At 34.6% G+C, this 19416-nt stretch overlaps 2 protein-coding genes and 1 long non-coding RNA gene across 5 annotated transcripts; 2 read left to right on the forward strand and 1 right to left on the reverse strand.

Annotated features, from left to right (window-relative positions):
- Positions 1–206: 206 nt before the first annotated feature.
- On the forward strand, positions 207–5657 carry spc25 (SPC25 component of NDC80 kinetochore complex). 2 transcript variants are annotated; one of them, XM_089133426.1, is made up of 8 exons: positions 207–343; positions 666–828; positions 1771–1836; positions 1938–2084; positions 2920–3024; positions 3316–3414; positions 4367–4545; positions 5551–5657. In XM_089133426.1, exons 2-7 carry the CDS (start codon positions 672–674, stop codon positions 4501–4503), a joined length of 711 nt encoding a protein of 236 aa, XP_088989552.1. In that variant the 5' UTR covers positions 207–343; positions 666–671; the 3' UTR covers positions 4504–4545; positions 5551–5657. The 2 variants fall into 2 exon arrangements, with proteins under 2 accessions (XP_088989552.1, XP_039539125.1); XM_039683191.2 differs by lacking the exon at positions 5551–5657 and having other exon boundaries at positions 4367–4655.
- nostrin (nitric oxide synthase trafficking) lies at positions 5445–19228 on the reverse strand. Of its 2 annotated transcripts, XM_089133424.1 has the most exons (16): positions 19147–19228; positions 17903–17988; positions 17590–17673; positions 11861–11923; positions 11693–11774; positions 11549–11611; positions 11323–11421; positions 10536–10661; positions 10357–10455; positions 9267–9392; positions 9075–9183; positions 7605–7693; positions 7286–7411; positions 5926–6139; positions 5764–5847; positions 5445–5687 (listed from the first exon to the last, which is right to left on the reverse strand). In XM_089133424.1, the coding sequence occupies exons 1-16, from the start codon at positions 19171–19173 to the stop codon at positions 5551–5553; spliced, it is 1614 nt and encodes a 537-aa protein (XP_088989550.1). In that variant the 5' UTR covers positions 19174–19228; the 3' UTR covers positions 5445–5550. The 2 variants fall into 2 exon arrangements, with proteins under 2 accessions (XP_088989550.1, XP_088989551.1); XM_089133425.1 differs by lacking the exon at positions 19147–19228 and having other exon boundaries at positions 17590–17740.
- Positions 14828–16926, forward strand: LOC148978401 (uncharacterized). Its single transcript, XR_016169349.1, has 2 exons — positions 14828–15055; positions 16056–16926. It is a non-coding gene; the product is annotated as an uncharacterized LOC148978401 (long non-coding RNA).
- Positions 19229–19416: the final 188 nt, after the last annotated feature.

The raw sequence follows: 19416 nt of genomic DNA on the forward strand, positions 1-19416 counted from the left end.
ACCTCGTACATTCCAGTGTGCAGTAGAGCTCAAACTACACTAGATGGCGCAGCATTACTACTGAATCAAAGGGACTCTGACTGATTTAAGGGAAAATATAAGATAATAACACAAACCTAGCATTTTGAGGGAAAATAAAATGCATACTTCAGAGTTTACAATGTATACTATGAGCAGTTGGCATAGCATGGGACAAACAACAAAGAAAATTTCATGCCGCTATTTTGTAGTTATGATGACGACGCGTTTATGTGACGCCATTTCCGGTGTAACTGACGGTCCAGGCGCCGATTTTTGAAAACAAGACGAATACATTTGCGTTTATTTTCATTTCATAAAACGGGTAAGTGATTTAAATGTACTGTGCTTTTATTAAAATAACATTTAATCAATATCATCTTCAGTTTCAGCGCATAAAAATGAAGAAAAAAATATGAAAATTAAATCGCTCTGAAGTGTTATTGATTACTGTGTTTGCTAATTTGATATTGTATTGAATTATTATATTGTGGTAGAATAGAGTAACGTTAGACTGACAGTAACGTTATGTCATATATATAAACATAAAGAAATCAATAAACATGCCCTGAATGTGAGCAGACTGCGATGGTAACGTTAGCTACTAGTAACAGTCATTGTGTTTGTGTGTTTGGATGATTTCTCAGCTCAGCATGGCGTCTATCAGAGACTATAATGTAGTGGAGCAGTTCAACAGCCGACTGGAGGAGATCAGGACCAAACTTCTGGATCAGGCCATGGCAGAGGTGCTCAATGACCGGGCTGCGGAGCTCTGTCAGGAACACAGGCAGTACATGAAGTCTGTCTTGGGTAAGAGATCCACAGAATCGTTTTGTGGTTGCCATCATGGTTTGAGTTTAGATGGGCATAAATATTGTGACAAACAGACAAGGCTTAAGCTAGTCTTAGAGCAAACTGCATGTTTGAGCTGTTTTAACTGAAAGTAACTTGCACTGATATCTTAAAATATGTCACTGGCTGTCATTGTTTTGTCTCAAGGGGCACACCAGTAATGTTTTGTCTTCAGGCATGTTTATAAAAGCTACTTTAATGTGCTAATGTAACTTAATATAAGCCCTGTCTGTGAAACCAGGCCGTAATTTCTGTATTCATGGTTGTTTTTATGGACAATTCTTTGAATTGAAAAATTCATAGGCAACTCATGATATTCACAATTCAACATATGGAATAAAAAGCACTTATGAAACCTGAACAAGACCAAGAACATGCATTAAAAGGGTCAATTTGTTTGGTTTAACCTTAAAGCATACTATATCATATTTTATACATAAGGGCCTCGAAATGACCAAAATGATCTAAAACCTGTTCCACACAATCTACTACATGCCTTCTGTGTCTGATAGTTTATGTTTTTTTAGCTAATAAAAGGCCTTTTAGTATAATTGTAAAACATACACATTGTGGTTCATGTTTCTTTTTGCCATGAAATCTTTAATAGTAAACATAAAAATAACTTTTATGTTGTTGAAACGTTTTAATATTTCACAAAGTTAGTGAACAAGTTAGGTTTATTTGATTATACATGCATCATTTTTAGAAAAAAATTGTCTTAACGTGTAAAACAAATATGATTAGTCCATTGCTCAGTTATCATTGCATTATGCTTTGTTCATTATTAATTACAGATCTTTGAGCATAAAATTAAGCATTTACACATCAAATATTTATATGATTTTTTGATAAATTTGATAAGTTTGATAAATGTTGATTTTTATTTATTTTTTCCTACAGATACTTGCTTTAAGAAATGTAAGGAGGATGAAACCATGTTTGACATGATACATGCTTACAAACAAGGTAATATGTTGACTGGCACAATAGTTTGACACTTTAATATACAGTACATGCCATCTGCAAAAGCAGTTGAAAGACTATATTGTTTTTGTTTGTTTTTTAAGATTTGAAGGAGAAATCATCTTTACTGAAAGAAAAGAGTGCTGAACAGCTTGAGGTTGTGTCGGAGATTGAAGACAAGGAGCATCACAAAGCACTCCTATTTCAGAGAATTGACAAGCTCAAGAAGGATCAGGCCAGAAACAGGGAATGTGTGTAGGCCTCTCTTTCCTCTCACGCACTGTCATAGCCTTTATGTTGATGTGTAAAACCCGGGACACCAAGCCAAAAACTAGGACTGCAGATACACAAACACTAAACACGACAGTGAACGCTTAACATTTTGAATATCAATCACATTTTTTTTTATTCTAGTCGGCTCATGTTATTATGAAAATATTTGTGCATTCAAATGATTAGGTAAGATAACATAAAATTATAAATGCTTTCTGTCTGTACCGTCTTGACTTATTTGCCCGCATTCATCACTTTTATTCTCGTGCTCTGACTCGTTCTGTAAGCTGAATAGCCAATCAAAACTCTTTCACAGACGGCCCAATGCTGATTTAACCCGAAAAAAATAAGCTGAGCGACGCTTAAAAACAGCCTGGCATTGCCTGGCGTCTGACTGTTGGCTTGGTGTATCATCCTGGCCTTAATGGTTTACACTTAAAATAAAGGAGGTGGAAAGATAGTTATCCGTTAAAGGAATAGTTCACTTTGAAATAAATTTTTGATATGTTTTAGCTTACCTCAAGGGCATCCAAGATGTAGGTGTCTTTATTTCCGCAGTAGTTTCAATTTTGATATTTTTAGGTCAAAGCGTTCTTGTCTGTCAGTCATATAATGCAGGTCTATGGTCACCACCTCAAAGAGCATGCACAGAGAAGTCCAAATTAAACATGATTTAATGACTCGTAAATGTAAGTACACATTGATGGCCTGAGACACGAAACGAGCGGTTTAATTTAACTTAATTTACTGCATGTGATAGTCACAACAGACAAAGGTTTATTATTGCTGATGTCCTTAATGCTTGTTTTATAGTGATTCAGTCCCAAAACAAAGCCAACAAGGACAGACTGAAGAAGCTGAACAAGTGTAAAGACGTCTTTCAGAAACACCTCAGTCTTGAGATCAGAAAAATCCAAGGTAAAGTTGGTGTTTTTTCTTTCATCATGTGTTAAATACGTCATTCAAATAGATTGCGGTTCAAAAGTATGAATCAAACCTGGAAATTAACAAAGTTTAGGATTTTGAAAAACATTTACTATTTCTAGATCACTAATGAAAATGTTCCAGTTTTAGTTGAGCTTTTTCAATCTTTTTTTGTTGTTGTTGTTGATTCTATAATTTTTGAGAAAAATTAAAGCATTTTTATAATTGTCTCATACTTGAGATGCAAGTTTTGATGGTGTATCACCAACATCTGTTAATTTGAAGGTGAGAAGCTGCAGTTTGTCTTCAGGAACATCAGTCGTAAAGATCCAGACATGGTCCACACGTTCCTCCTCCAGCTTGATGCAGAGGGCGTTTACCACAGTAAGTATTAATCTTCTGGTCTGTTTATCATCCTTTTTTGTAATTCAACTTTTTTATTGTTCAACAGTCAAAACATCCTGTTTTTCATCCGTGATTTTTTTTGTTTTTGTTTGTTTCTTGGTTAAATTAAACCTGATTTTCTGATTAGGCCCCAGCAGGATCTTTTAAGGTCTTTTCAGGTCCAATACTCTCAAATTCAAGGACTTAATGTGGGACACACATGTGTTGTGTCTAATAACAAACGTAAACGTTACGATACCATCATAGTAGTTTTGTGCGCGCGTGAACGTCATGGCATTGTACAACACAAAGTACCTCACGCAGGAAACACAATGTAACATGTAAATGTGCTGAAATGAAAAACTAACATAAACTAACTAACATGTAAACTAACATAAATGAAGAAAGCTTGTATGGATAGGCCACAGTGTTGGCGAAATAACACATTAACGGACATTAAGGGAATAATATGGATTTTTTTTTCCAGAAAATGTTTTGCACAAAATAAATTCAAGCACTTTCAAGGCCATTTATCTTTTACATTTACGGTTTTAAAAGAACATTTTTGAAAAATGTCTCTAATGCTCACCAAGGCTGCATTTATTAGATGAAAACACATTGAAAACTGTAATGTAATTTATTCCAATCTTCCGTGTCACGTGATCCTTCAGAAATCATTATATGCTGATTTGCTGCTCAAGAAACATTTATTATTATTATCAATGTTGTAAACAGTTTAATATTTTAGTGGCAACCAATTTAAAAATCTAAATCTTTTTTAACATTGTACATGTCTTTACTGTCAATTTTGTTCAATTTCATATCCTTGCTGAGTTAAAGATTATTATGATTTTTTTTTCCAATCCTACTGAGTCCTATCTTTTTAAACATTGTATAATTTGCAAGACTGACAAAAGACAGCACTGAATAACGTGATTATATTTCCTCTCAGTCATCTCTTGTGACCCTCCATTGGAGAAAATGGCACATCTAGAACGCAGACTGCAGGAGACCAACAACTTTTCCGCCTTCCTCGCTAACGTCCGCAGAGAGTTTGTGGCGCTTCACAGTGGTGCAAAGATGGCCTGACCGATGATCCATTTAAAGCAGTCAGACCCAGACACAATATTTGTAGATATCATTACTAAGCATATTGAGCTTTTATTTACCTTTACATTTTTTGTACATTCATTTATTGATTGGTAATTTTAGCAATAAACATAACAAAGGTTTTTAAAAAAGTGCTTTGAAATGTCTTAATTTAGTTTTATACTACAGTGACAAGAAGTTCTAAACCATTTGCATTTTGTGGTTTATTACTGTGCAAATAAAATCGATTTTTTTTTTCACAATACAATAGATTTTGATCAAATGTTTTATATCCACACACTTGTATTTCATTGATAGGATTCCCATGGTCTTGAAACACTTGAAATCATGACATTTTAAAAGAATATATATATAAATAAGTAGTGCTGTGCAAAGATTAATTGCATCCAAAATAAAAGTTTGTGTTTACATCGATGTATGTGTGCTGTATATAGTTATTTTGTATATATAAATACATATGCATGCTTGTATATATTTAGGAGTTATTTGCATGTAAATACTATATATATATATATACATACATAATCTACTTTAAATATAAATATTTTATATATGGATAACATTTTCTTAAATATATGCATGCATGTGTGTATTTATATATACAAAATATTTATACACAGCAAACACATATATTATGTAATCGCAAACTTTTATTTTGGATGTCATTAATCGCAATTAATCTTTGCGCAGCCCTAAAAAAGTCTTTCCAGACTTAATTGGAATTTTTGTAGCAAATATATTTCAATATCTTACATTTTATGCACTGCTCTAAAATATTTATTTACTCGGCTAGATATTCCGTAACACTACACATAAGCAGTAGTAATGTGTGATTTGTCAGTGAGTCCGTGAATCTGTTGAAATTATTAATTTGAATGATTTTCAAAAGTCTTTTTTCCTGTAATCACATGGAAAGGTCATGGGAAAGTAATTAGTTTAAAGTATGTTTAACTCTACAGCATGAATGAATCATAATTCAGTGGCACTGAGGTCAGTGACCTTTTTCTTTCACATGCTCTTTTAAAGCTAAGCTTCGGATGACTTCATCGCAGTAAAAACGGGCAGCTCTTCGACGTACGTGGAAGGGAAATGTCCTCTCTGTCCGTTCAGCTCACCGAACCACCAGCCCGTGTCGTCCTTCTGAAAGATGTCCAGTACGTCCCCTGCCAGATTGAAGAGGGAGAGTCAACAGAAAGCAGGTGCTGAGGGATGATGTATTAAGATGAACTGCCATATTACCTTCAGTAATGTTTAACTCGTCCTCTCTTTCGGACGTAAAGCTGTATAAAGCCTTGCATCTGCCGACTGAGCAGAATTCTGCACCTGTTTAATAAATCAGTTTGTGTGTTAAGAAAATCCTTGAATGGAAGGGAAGATAAACACATGTGGCTCGCGGTTCACCTTTATCCTCTTCAGATTCAGTCTCGCACCCATTAACCGGACCACTCTGTTGATCATCGACTTTGGTCGTCTCATTCAAGGGCTCTTTGCTTGTCCTATCAGGGCTTTGGTTGGTCAGCGCACTCTTATTGGTCCTCATGGACTGACGGGATCTGAACGGAGTCTTTCTGATCCTCATAGGCCGGGAAAGCTGCACTACGCTGTGCTCACAGTCCTGGAGCAAAATCCCATAGAATTTAAAAACTCGTGAAACATGGATGTTTTTAGCTAAACCTGGTTTCCAAAAATTGTGATACTGTCTCTCTCCACCCTGCAGCCTTGGGGATACATATATATTACAGTCAACAAAGTGTATAAACAAAATATGATGCTAAACTAGCGTTGACCTATTTTCTCAGTTAACCCACTTGTGTTTTTATTGCTTTCCATGTCCTGGATTCATCAAGACTTACATGTTTAGTGGTGGTTTTTCATGAATCAGAATCAGCCAAGGATGATTTAAGAGTTTAAATCTATATATATATATATATATTTGATTCAAATGCATGCTAATAATAGTTTTACTAAAATTCAGTGGTATTATATTATAATTAAGATCTTATTATATTTTAATATTTTGAATTCATTTTAATTTCACTCCTATAATGGTAGCCAAATGCTTTTCCTCAACACACACACACATACAGTGTGAAACTCGAAATGTTTCGACTTTAATCTCGAAATGTTTCTTTAATCTTGAATTTTTTTTACTTTACTTTCGAAATGTTTCGACTTTAATCTCGAAATGTTTCGACTTTACTCTCGAAATGTTTCGACTTTACTCTCGAAATGTTTCGACTTTACTCTCGAAATGTTTCGACTTTAATCTCGAAATGTTTCGACTTTAATCTCGAAATGTTTCGACTTTACTCTCGAAATGTTTCCACTTTAATCTAGAATTTTTTTTACTTTAATCTCGAAATGTTTCGACTTTAATCTCGAAATGTTTCCACTTTAATCTAGAATTTTTTTGACTTTACTCTTGAAATGTTTCGACTTTAATCTCTAATTGTTTTTACTTTAATCTCGAAATGTTTCGACTTTAATCTCGAAATGCTATATTTTTTTGACAGATTTTTTTATTTTATTTTTGGTTGCGGTTCAGGGCTTCCGTAGAAGTAGTAGTTATAAGAAAAAAACATTCAATGCAGAGCTAAAACACAACCAAAACTTATTCTTCCGCAACGCATGCCATTTTATTTTTTAGCCGCTAGAGGGCCAAAAGTTACATAGTGTATCATTACCGTCAATTTTATTTCAACAAACAAAATAATGCGTCTAGAACTGAACTGTTGGTTAAGGTAGGATGTGTAAAACTCACCCTTTCTTTCCATTTAGTGATGCTGTCACTGAATCGATGTCTTGATTTGGGTTTTCCCTCTAACTCCGCCAGACAGTGAGTCAGTTTGCAGTGCGTCGCCTCTAAAAGGTCCAGTTTGAGGATGGCCTATCGAGAGAGATCAATCAGTTTTTGATTTGTTAAAACCTATTTATTGAATACTACATTTTTGATAAACACAGTGGGGTCAAAAAGTCTGAATGAAAATGTCATTTTAACCTGATTTTTGAAAAAAAAAGAATCGAAGTAAAGTAAATACTTAAAATTTAGCGAAACATTGGAATGAAATGTAACATCTCACCTCGTCCAGTAACTGTTCTGTTTCCTCCAGGTTTTTTTTGTTTGAGAAGTTTGGTTGTTCTGTGTTTACTTTAACCATTTTCTCTAAACCTGAAAACCAGATTTGTGTCAGCGTTGAGCTAGATGTCATATATTGTGAACAATATAACAGGACAGAACCACCTAATAAGATCTCTGAGGAATAAACCAGTTCTATTTAAAGGGCTCATATCACACTTAAAATAAAAAAAATCTCTGATGTCCTCTACTAAAGTAGTAGCTTCAGCAAAAACCAATGAGGTTCATTCTTGTGTTTTGTGGCACGTTTGAGCTTCCGCAAGAACCAATGAGGTTCATTCTTGTGTGTCAAGCACGTTCGGTTGAGCTTCTGTTTATTTTCGCTGTTTATATGTGATTTAAAGCCTAAATTAAATCTGTTCATCACCATATAAAGCAATCAAGTCTTTGGACTAAACCTTTCAATTCATATGGATTAGTTTTACAATCTCTCTATGAGCTTTTTGAAGTTTTTTTGAAGTGATCCAGGAGCGGGAATTTTCTTAGCAATGTTTAAACACAGATCAACCGATCACTTGTTTAGCATTCATGTAAACACTACATTCAGATTCACCAAAAGCACAAACGCATTGGTTCACTCACTGCAGATTTAAAGCACTCATTATCTCTTCTGCTAAGAGGTTGGGAATGTCAGCCGGCAGTAGGGTTGGGTATCGTTTGAATTTGAACGATTCTGATTCCGATTCCGATTCCTTGTTTAGATTCCGGTTCCTAACGATTCTCGATTCTGATTCTTTTAAGAGGCAGGGTCAAAAAAGTTTAGCTAACCTTGCTAACCAACGGCCTTTCTGAAGGAAATACTCTTTCTGTAAAAATACCTTTTGTCATTGATAGTTTTTCCTCTTCAAAGCTCCACATATCGTGCGTGGTCCTTCATATCAGATGAAATGTAAATCTCCTTTTGTCACAAATTTTGCATTTTGCCGAGATTTCGTTATTTTTAGAAAAGTGAAGCCACACTTTGGATCGCCGACGTAAGGTACTCATGTTCGACTCGCGTGGTTATGCCTACACTTCCGGTAGACGCTTCTTTGTTGGTGTTTTTCAGCGGTTTCTTCTTCCGCTCGGCGGACTGTGAATATCGAAACTAGGAATCAAAATTTTAACTTTTGAACGATTCCGGGAAAAACGAAAAGTTAGTCCCGGTTCCAATCGATACTCGATTCTCGATACCCAACCCTAGCCGGCAGGTTTCAATAAACCATTATTGATTCAAAGAGCTGATACGGTGATAATAAAGAAATTGAAAACATGCTTAATAACGGTTCACTTTACAATGTGACCTTGTGAGTTTATAGTTCTAAGGTAAAATGGAAAATTAAATAATTTAAATGCTGGATGTTGAAGGACACGTTTCAATTATTTTAGCACCCCCTTTAGACAAGAAATAAATCCCAGCCTACAAGATCCAGACCTTCTCTGTCGCTTTTAGTTTTTGTGATGCAGTCCTCTAGACGCTGAAGCTTGGTCCTGATGCCATCTTTCCTTCTGTCTTTTCCCATCACTGTTTTTCCTTCTTCCTCCTACACACACACACACACACAAACAACCCATTTCATTAAAAATTCCTTCCACATGAATGTGTGCTATAAACTCAAAGACTTACGAAGTAGTCAGCCAAGAGAAATTCAGCTTTGTTCTCGTCCGCTGTAGCGCCAACATCCTCGACCAGTGACTGAATGTCTTTCTCCACATCAACCCTCCGTACGGCCTGCTCGATCTGTTTGTGACTCTGCCACCAAAAAATATCTAAAAGTCAGTTTAATACTTCAATAAAAATCCAAACGAGGATCACATTAGATAATGTATGACATTCTAAATGATTTAAAAGTATTTTTATTGTTAGTTCATGTTAATGAATGAAACCCTATTGTAAAGTGTTACCGTTTATTTTTTTTACATATATTTGCATTATATCTGGAATGACCTTTTAACTGATTTAACACCATGGAACGGAAGCAGGTTAATTTCAGGTTAAAGTATTAAAATTTGTCTAAATATTAAATAATTAAAACAATTTTAAACCAAATACTAAAGTATATAGCCATTGTAAGTGTAATTGTGGACATTTTGTGTTGGGCTCTCAAACGATTAATCATGATTAGTTGCATCCAAAATAAAAGTTTGTGTTTATATAATATATGTGGGTGCACTGTGTATAATTATTTTGTATATATATATATATAATATATATATATAATTATAATAATTATATATATAATATTTATATATAATTTATATATAAATATTTTTTTCTTAAATATACATGCATGTATGTATGTATATATATATATATATATATATATATAAATACACACATGCATGTATATTTAAGAAAAAAAATATTTATATATAAATTATTTATATTTATATATAATATAAATTATAAATAAATCTATATATAGTATATACATGAAAATATTTCTTAAATATATACAAGTATGTATGTGTATTTATATATATATATATATAAATATATATAAAATAATTATACACAGTGCACCCACATATATTTGACAAACACAAATTTTTATTTGGATGCGATTAATGGCGATTAATTGTTTGACAGCCCTAATTTTATGGTACTGTATGGCAAAAGTAAATAATTTTTTTTTTAAGTACAGTACTTTATAAAAGTACAGTTTGTGGCCATTTTAATTCAAATTCACACTCCTGAATTGAAAGACAGTGCTCACGTGAATGACGGTCTGTGCGTATACAGTCATGAAGAGGCTGTACTTGTTTAGGGTGTCGGATAGAGTCTCTATTCTCTGCTTCTCTAGCTCCTGGACGATCTGAAATGCAGCAATGAATCAGTCAAAATGTAATGGCTAAAAGAGGATAAAAATATCAAGATGATGAAAACAGCCTGAACCTGGTAGCAGGTCTTCAGTGTGTTCTCCAGCCTCAGACGGATGTGGTGACCCTCCATGTTGGTGTTAAAGTATTCCTCATCAACTCTGGCCTGAAGCTCTGCTGATTTAGTCAATCTGTTAAACATCTGGACAAAAACGAACGGCATTATATCTCAAACATATTTGTATTCACTGTAAAAAAATAATCATAATTTTTTAACGGTAAAAGGCAAAACTGTTAATCGGATAACAGAAAGTTTCTGTACTTTATACGGTATATAACTGATAGATCTCATGGTACATTTAATGCAATTTTACTGTAAAATACCGTTAAATTTACAGTTTTTGAAAGTGAAAAAGAACAAATCATTGTATAATTTACAGTGAAAAATCGTGCATTGTCATTCCCACAATTAAATTAATCATTTTTTTTTTACCATGATGGTGTTTAATGTTTGTGTGAATGACACTTTGCAGCTTCTTTATATAAATATTAACCTTCTTATGGACGAGCTGCTGAGATCTTTGATTGATCATGTGACTCTTATCTCTTCTGTGATGATTGTTGGTTGTCAGTGTATAATGGTACAAAACAGATATCAATACTTCAGTGGGGTGGTAGGCTAAATTAACATTTTGTCAGATAATGAAATACGGTTTATGACCGTAAATTTTAAGTTAAGTCTGTAAATCCAATAACACTGCTACCGTATTTTTGACGGTAAAGTTCTGGCAACCACAGCTGTCGTTTTTTACCGTAAAAAATATGTTCCCCCCCCCCCCCTGTCAATGAACAATCACAAATACCTTCTGTTTTTCTTTCTCTGTACTGATTTGCTTATTTTTCTCCACAAAGCTTAAGAGAGCTTCATGTTCTCGAGTCAAACCGATCAGCTTCTTCTTCAGCTGTAGAAACAGACATCTCTGTTCAAAACGTATTCTCCTCGTGGCAAAACTGCTTCTGAATTCCTTTTTTAATATCGGGTTCATTTGATTTGATACCTCAGAATTAGAAAACACAGTATTTTCTGACCTTAATTTGCTCACTCCAGTTTGTAAGAACAAGCTTTCCTGACTTTTCAACGGCATTGTCAAGCTGTGTACAAAGACTTAATGTAAACATGCTGCTGTAAATGAATATACAGTATGCATACGTTGCATAAACATGAAGTGCTACCGGTCTTTTTCTTTTGCCGTGTTCATCTAGGATTTGACGGATTTTCTGAATAGCATCTTGGTTGAGAGCATGTCCCAGTATGCTGAAAGAATAAGCCCATAAATACACAACAGCAACTCACATGAATAATAAAAAGAGCTAGCGTACTCATCCAGTGTAGTGTCATACCGGTGAGCATCTGCCGAGGCGTACATTTCATCTGATATGAAGGACCACGCACGATATGTGGAGCTTTGAAGAGGAAAAACTATCAATGAGCATATGAACCTGCACTGGTGATGCAGTCAACATTACACTGCAAACAAGTCTAAAATTCACATGAACAGCAACAATTCATAAGCTAGGGAGTTTCCTGGACAGGGTTTAAATTAAAACAACAGTAGGCCTTAATATAGAATTATCTTGACTCTCCTGTTCGAACTCGTTTATAAAAAAAACGAATCTTTTTCGTGTCATTTGGTTCTTTCAAAATGAACGAGTTGACTCGGGAAAGGATTCGTTCATTTTGATAAACGAGTTCGAACAGGAGAGTCACGAACGCGCATCACAGAACAGAGCAAGGCGAGCATTTTAGCTTATAAAACTTAACCTTTGTTATTATTTTTTTTAAATGAGCAATTGTTTCGCTTGATAAGACCCTTATTCATCGTCCGGAATCGTTTAAAGCCCTTTGAACAGTTTGCAGTTTGTACTGAAAGCAGGGACGTGCACAGGGGGGTTGCTCAGGTTGCCCGGGCAACTGCCCATATGCCCTTCTCGACTCAGGTTGCCCTTCTGAGGAAAAAAAAAAAATCGTACAATGGATGTAGAATTTCACGTAGGCCTAGACAAAAAATAATATAAAAATCGCAAAGCCTCATTCACTTCCAAAAAAAAAAAAAAAATTGAAAGTCAAACTGTTTCCACGAGACCATAGACTGCACGCGACCGGTGCGTATGGTAAGGCACCGCAAATTACTCAGGCCGCGCCTCCATCTCGTGTCGTGCGCTAATTAATGTGTACGACCATGACAAAATGAAGCGAAACTATCCTTCTCGTCACGAAAAGAGGAAGAAGAAAAACATGAGAGTGAATTGAGGGAACAGCAGTCAGGTAAACTTGTGTTCTGTCCTCACTAGTGTCCGCAAAGTTTGATGGTTTGTCTGGGCAGGCAGTGCATCTCTTGCATCACTTTTTGCCCGTCAAAAGTGAGAGTAAAATACCATTATTTATTACGTTTTGTTTTTGATAAACGACAAAGTGCAACAACATTGTTTGTTTACTGCAGCTCGGAAAACATAACCGCGTCGCGTGTGTTGCGTTCATATGCGCGTGCACGAAATGAAACTCGCATTTTTCAAGCAGAAATGTGGAGACCAGAGAAATGATGGCACTTCCAATCAAAGTACACATTATAAAGACACTGATTATCTAGTCTCAGTGTAGTTAAAAACTCTAAACAACTGCACTAATTATGCAAGATATAAACCAATGTATTGGCAATTTGACATTGATTGACTATTGATTTATAGGCTATATTGAATTTAAAATGATGATTAGATGGACATTCTGGTCAATATGAACGCAATCCCTCAGTAAATAACCATAAATCAAGATTTGCTTTAACATGCATAAAAAAATAAAAAAATAAATAAAAATCATAGGCTACTGATTCCGAAAATACCCTGGCTGTAGAGAGAACCAAAGTTAATCCCAAAAGCCAAAGTTCAGGGTTGTACTTTATTATTTTCTTCTTGTTTATGTTTACGTTAATATTCACTTATGTGAATGTTAATGTTATCTTAACATTCTATAAAAATGCTTTATTCAGTAAATATTGTTTGTTTGAACCTCATTCTGTTCTTATTCTTTGACTGTTTTGTTTAAAGGAGGGAGGATTGTATTGGGCGGTATTGAGTGGCAATGGCAAATGGTTTACATGGCTCACGGCATCACAGATCAGGTAGAGGGCCCCTTAGCAGAATTTTGCTTAGGGCCCCAGGGGGAGGTCAGGATTGGCAAAAAAAAAAAGAATTGTATTTTTTCCCGAAATCTAAGCGTTTTTTATTTTTTCGAGTTTTTTCCATTCAATCCAGATTATTTCTTTTCAAATAAATAAATAAATAAATAATTTAAAAAACAATAAACAACAATATGAAGAACTCTTTTGCTCATTTGTCTCATCTCTGACATTTTGCAATCTTTATAAATAATTATAATACCATAAGATGAGGCATTGCGTTTGGACAAACACGGCCAGATAAGGCAATTTGGAAGGGGACAAATTCAACTGAATATATTCCTTCATATAGCCCGTGAGGGGGGAGGAGGGGGGGTGCCCTTTTTTCAGGTCAGAGCAACTGCCCCTCAAAATTCCTGTGCACGTCCCTGACTGAAAGTGTCTTTTCGACCTTGAACCGTTTGGCTACCAGTAAAGTCCATTATATGGAGAAAAAAATCCTGGAATGTTTTCATCAAAAACCTTAATTTATTTTCGACTGAAGAAAGAATGACATCGACATCTTGGATGACATGGGGGTATCAGCAAAAGTTCTCTGTCTGGGAAACCGCCCCTATACATTTTCTTTTTAATAGCCTACACTGTAAATGATTTCTGTTGTTTTCACAGGATTATACTGTTTTTCTCAACAGTTTCTTACTGTATAATCTATGTACAGTAAGTTACAGTAGATTTAGTTGTTTTCACAGTATTAAATTGTTTTTTCAACAGTTATGTACTGTGCACACAGTTGACAGTATGTTACTGTAGAATTGCAATGCATTCTGGGAAATTATCAGTTACTGTTAATCTAAATACAGCAGTGCAATTGACCGCGGAAAAACACCACACACAGTTCCACGGGTAAAATTGCTAGCCTACTAATGTTATTCTTACATTTAAAATAAAAATGTAGCACTGGTTGACCATTAACAGTCATAATTTATGACATAATTTATGTCAGTGGGGTGTGCATGAGAGCATATTTGACTTTGGAAGAGTTTCTCTGTCGTGTCATTGGTGCTGCTGTCTTTTCTGCCGACCTGCAACTTCTTCATCTGGTAAGTAATAATTCTTATAATGTGTATGCAAATGGATTCTAGCTAATAATAACTTTAAACTTATTTAGAATAGCTGACCACGATTTCTATATTCAATTTAATATATTCTAGACATTTTAATATAATATGTATTAGGCTACTCTTCAATGTAGCCATTTGGGATGTTACTGTAAATTCAAATACATTAGTACGAAATGACCGCGAAAAATAACCACAACAAGCTGCCATTTTATGAAGAACTCTTCAGTTCCCTTCCCTCTGTAAGAACACGCAGGCCGTGCATCGCGTCGCTGTCGGTCGGCAACGTTTTCGCCATACATCTGGTTAGTAATTCATATTTTTATGCAAACATATGAGTTAACAGATTACCGTTAGAAAGAAGTGGCCGCGGAATGTTCGATAACGTCTGTATAAGTCAGACGCGGATTTCTTTTATGTTGATAGCCTTACTTGATTAAATGTGATTTTATTAACATATATTTCATATGTAACCTCTTATACGGTCAAAATGGTCTAATCATTTTGTTATTTACCACGTTAAGTCGGTGGAAGCGCCTGCACGTTCATTATTTTATGACTTACAGGGGTTAGGAATTGATAATCGATAAATGTATCCTGAAATCGGACATCCAAGGTTAGGATTCGGATTTATTGTTATAAAATTAAAGTGCCGATTCCTCTTATTGATTTTTTCACGCTTATTTTCGTGTAAATCCTGACCTGGCGTTCTGCCATTATAACGTTACCTCAGTGATAAAGTTGGACCGCGGAAAGCGCCCAAGGTGTATTTTTGTCCAAAATACAAAGCTATGTGTGACATTTACAGTATTTGTTGTGGTCTTTGTTAATCTTTGGTTATCATTAACGACACATACACGAGGGAGTTAGCCTGGTGTTGAACACTTTACTAGCGAACTTAGAATCAACAACAACAAAAAAAAAAACCCGGGTCATACCAACTACACAAACTGCCTGGGGGTGTTCCGGTAGGAACCATTCACTGCATATACTACAGTATTGTCGGCTATAATATCATTTTTTTTTTTTTTACTATGTGTAAACTGACATGTACTCATTTGAAGGGAACGATGCCTTGTCAATCTTTTTTTAAGTCATGTAACTTAGTATCACACAAGCAAGATTTAGCCTACGTTTTCACGTGATCGTAAATGAATTGATTTTAAACAACAGTCCAACAAACAAGATTTTAGTATTAAGTGAATTACACTTTAGACATCATTTTGTCTGTTTTTGCTGTTTAGCCAAAACAACAACAAAAACGTACTATATTTTAACTGTCTTGTCTGTTCTCCTTTTCCACAGGTGTGAGCTGTGCATGTTAAGAAGACCCCTATCCATCTTGATGACCGATGAATTGTAAATCTAATCTAATTTAATTATTCTATTTATCTAACTACTACTACTATACCTTGGTCCAGTACTGACCCACTGAGAACATTTTAAAAGGATTTTTATCCATCTGTGAATTTTGTCTATCTGCAAGTTGTTTAGAATTGTTGTGTGAAAATAAACGTTACAGTACAGTTTAAGGTTTAATTGCATAAAAGCTTGGATAGAAAACTTCCTATTGCAAAAGTTAGAACATAAGTCTGCATATAAATAATTATTGATACCGTAATGCAAGTTTTTCATGGCACATGTGCATGATGAGGTTGTTTTGTGTTTATTTATTTATTTATTTTTAAAGGACACTGGATAACTTGTCATTTTGTTATACTCATCTGGATTGGTGGTTTACTCGTCAAAGCTTTTATAGTTTATAAGTTTATATGTGTCTCCCAGCCCTGCAAATCTGGTCCCTTAGATAGAAAGCAGCCAAAAACCCTTTAAAATCAGCAACTGACCAGTTAGACAGTCTATCTCAAACCAATAGACAATCTTAGACTAGTTTAAGCTGTTTTACCCCAGCAGGGAGTGGGTGGATGAGTTGTTATGAACTATCTTTCTAATAGATTGATCAGATAGCACCCCTTTAATCTTTTCTATTTTACCTGTTCATGATAATTTTTGCATGTATTTATGCATAATTGTTCATGATTGTCATGCATGATTTTTATTGTATTATATTACATTTTTATTATTAATGTATTTAATTGTATTAATGTATTTAAATGTATATTATGTAAATGTACTAATGTGTTTGAAAATACACAATAAACCTTGTGCAGTTAAAGCTTCAATTGTTCTTTTTTCTATTTCCCATTAACAGTTAAAATAATTTTTCTACAGGTTACACAGTAGCACTATAAAATAAATACAATAACATTTCATACTATACAGTATTATTAAAAATTAACAGTGTAATTCTGTACTTTAATATGGTAAGAAATTACAGTAAAATAATGTTATTTAATTTGCAGTATGCTTAACAGTACTGTAGTTAGTGTTACGGTAATTTTACTGTTAAATGAAATACAGCAAGTACTGGATAATTGTTGCCAGTAAGTTACTTTTAATTTGACAAGAAATTTTTTACAGTGTATATATATATATATATATATATTTAAATAGTGTTTTATTTTATTGTATCTAGCTTTCGTCCTGTAATATTTATTGCTAAAATCATTTCATTTATGTATTTGTATTTTTTTATAAATCAAAACATAATTTATTAATTTTTTTTTTCTTTTTCTTTTTTTTATATTTAACTTAGTTTAGGCTACATGTTTTAATAAAAATCGCACAAATCATACGGACATTAGAAATGCAAACCGCCCTGTTTCTATTCATGTGAAGTGATTCCTAAATCCCAGTACCTCCGGGTTTGATGCACTGTCTGACCTATATAGAATGTCATTATATAGATCAGTGGTTTGATGGAGACGTGCTCACTCACTTGTCGCTCATCTCTTTCGACACTTTAAGGAGTTTCCCTGCGATTTTCTGAAGTCCTTTTGAATAGTTGATCTCCAGTTCAGATCTAAATTCAGAGGAAACCGTGTCACTTCAGTTGTATTGGTCCAGCTGAGGGTCTTTGAGATTCTGCCCTGAACATTTTTAAGCACATTTTCAGGAGAAGTATTATATTATTTTCCATTTCATTTTCTTCTCCTGAGAATGAAAAGCCGAGTATCTTTATGTGATCTAGCCATAGAGGTCAAGTACTACAATAAAGGAGAAGTTAGAAGAGAGCAGAGTTCGTATGTTACCTTTGCTGAAACACGGCCAAGAGCTCTTTGCAGAAATACTCGCCATTCTTAGAGATTCTCTTCAGGTCCTGATATAGCAGATTATACTGAAACAAACCATACAGTTTAATGAAGCAGTAAACCACGAGATTATCTATCTATCTATCTATCTATCTATCTATCTATCTATCTATCTATCTATCTATCTATCTATCTATCTATCTATCTATCTATCTATCTATCTATCTATCTATCTATCTATCTATCTATCTATCTATCCATCCATCCATCCATCCATCCATCCATCCATCCATCCATCCATCCATCCATCCATCCATCCATCCATCCATCCATCCATCCATCCATCCATCCATCCATCCATCCATCCATCCATCCATCCATCCATCCATCCATCCATCCATCCATCCATCCATCCATCCATCCATCCATCCATCCATCCATCCATCCATCCATCCATCCATCCATCCATCCATCCATCCATCCATCCATCCATCCATCCATCCATCTATTGTTGTATCTGTCTGTCTATCTATCTATCCATCCATCCATCCATCCATTGTTGTATCTATATGTCTGTCGGTCTGTCTTAAAATGAGTTTTTAAGTGTTAAAGTTTCTTTTTCTTACAGTATTTCTTAAAAAAATATTTTTATTTTTAAATATTTATTTTTTATTTATTTTATTACGTAAAGTTTTAGTAATTTTAGTACTTACACAGACTTATCTTATTTCAGTTAGTTGGCAACATTTTTTATTTTTCATTTACAGTCAGATTTTTTAAATGCTTTTCATTGAACATTTATATTTCATTTTAGAAATCTAACACCAATGTTCAAGAGAACAGCAATGTCCCAGCAACCACCCAGTAACTGCTTAGCAACAAATCACTTTGAACCAAAACACCCTAGCAACCAGACAAAACTCCCTAGCAACCACTAACATCTCGGAAATTTCCTCTAATCAATCGGCCTGTCTCTGTCCACACTTTCAAACTTAGAGGATTTAAAAAACTTATAAGTGGAACTTATAAGGAAAAGATTTTAGGTTAAAGCCTTGACAAACGTTACTCTTCTAGTTAATAATAATCAATTCTTGAGAACGTAAATGTAAATGAGTCAGAAGTGTGTTTTAAACTGAGACGTCCACTATCAACACTGACCACCTCTTTACATGTACTCTATTATTTTCTCCAGCAGATATCAAGTTAGTAGTTGAACACATAAGTAAGAGTTAGAATAGACTTACAGTACAGCTGCTCAGCGGGTCCTTCATCTTCACACTGGTGAAACTATAACTCTGCTGTTCAAACTTTGACCTCTCTCCACTCCTGAAGAATGCATGCGGAAATCACCTGTGTGTCTGTGCACAGGATTACTGCATCATTAACCCACCATAAAACCAAAGGAGTGGCGTAATGCAGGATCAGTCCTATAGAAATAATTTTGCATTAAGTTTTGGCTTGACATTCGTCTTGTTTCCAACAGGAAGCATTATGTATACGATGGATACGACCAG

This window comes from Pimephales promelas, chromosome 7 (genome assembly GCF_988280905.1).
Source record: "Pimephales promelas chromosome 7, fPimPro1.hap1.1, whole genome shotgun sequence".
Classification (NCBI taxonomy): Eukaryota; Metazoa; Chordata; class Actinopteri; order Cypriniformes; family Leuciscidae; genus Pimephales; species Pimephales promelas.

What these genes read in the sequence shown, in the direction of transcription:
- spc25 (XM_089133426.1), top strand. Translation starts at nt 672, where the DNA reads ATGGCGTCTATCAGAGACTATAATGTAGTGGAGCAGTTCAACAGCCGA. An exon ending in GATACATGCTTACAAACAAG is followed by an intron (nt 1,837 to 1,937) that starts GTAATATGTTGA and finishes TTGTTTTTTAAG; the next exon opens with ATTTGAAGGAGAAATCATCT. An exon ending in TGCAGAGGGCGTTTACCACA is followed by an intron (nt 3,415 to 4,366) that starts GTAAGTATTAAT and finishes ATTTCCTCTCAG; the next exon opens with TCATCTCTTGTGACCCTCCA.
- nostrin (XM_089133424.1), bottom strand. Translation starts at nt 19,173, where the DNA reads ATGAAGGACCCGCTGAGCAGCTGTACT. An exon ending in TTGGCCGTGTTTCAGCAAAG is followed by an intron (nt 17,674 to 17,902) that starts GTAACATACGAA and finishes CTCTGAATTTAG; the next exon opens with ATCTGAACTGGAGATCAACT. An exon ending in TGAATCTGAAGAGGATAAAG is followed by an intron (nt 5,848 to 5,925) that starts GTGAACCGCGAG and finishes TTTATTAAACAG; the next exon opens with GTGCAGAATTCTGCTCAGTC.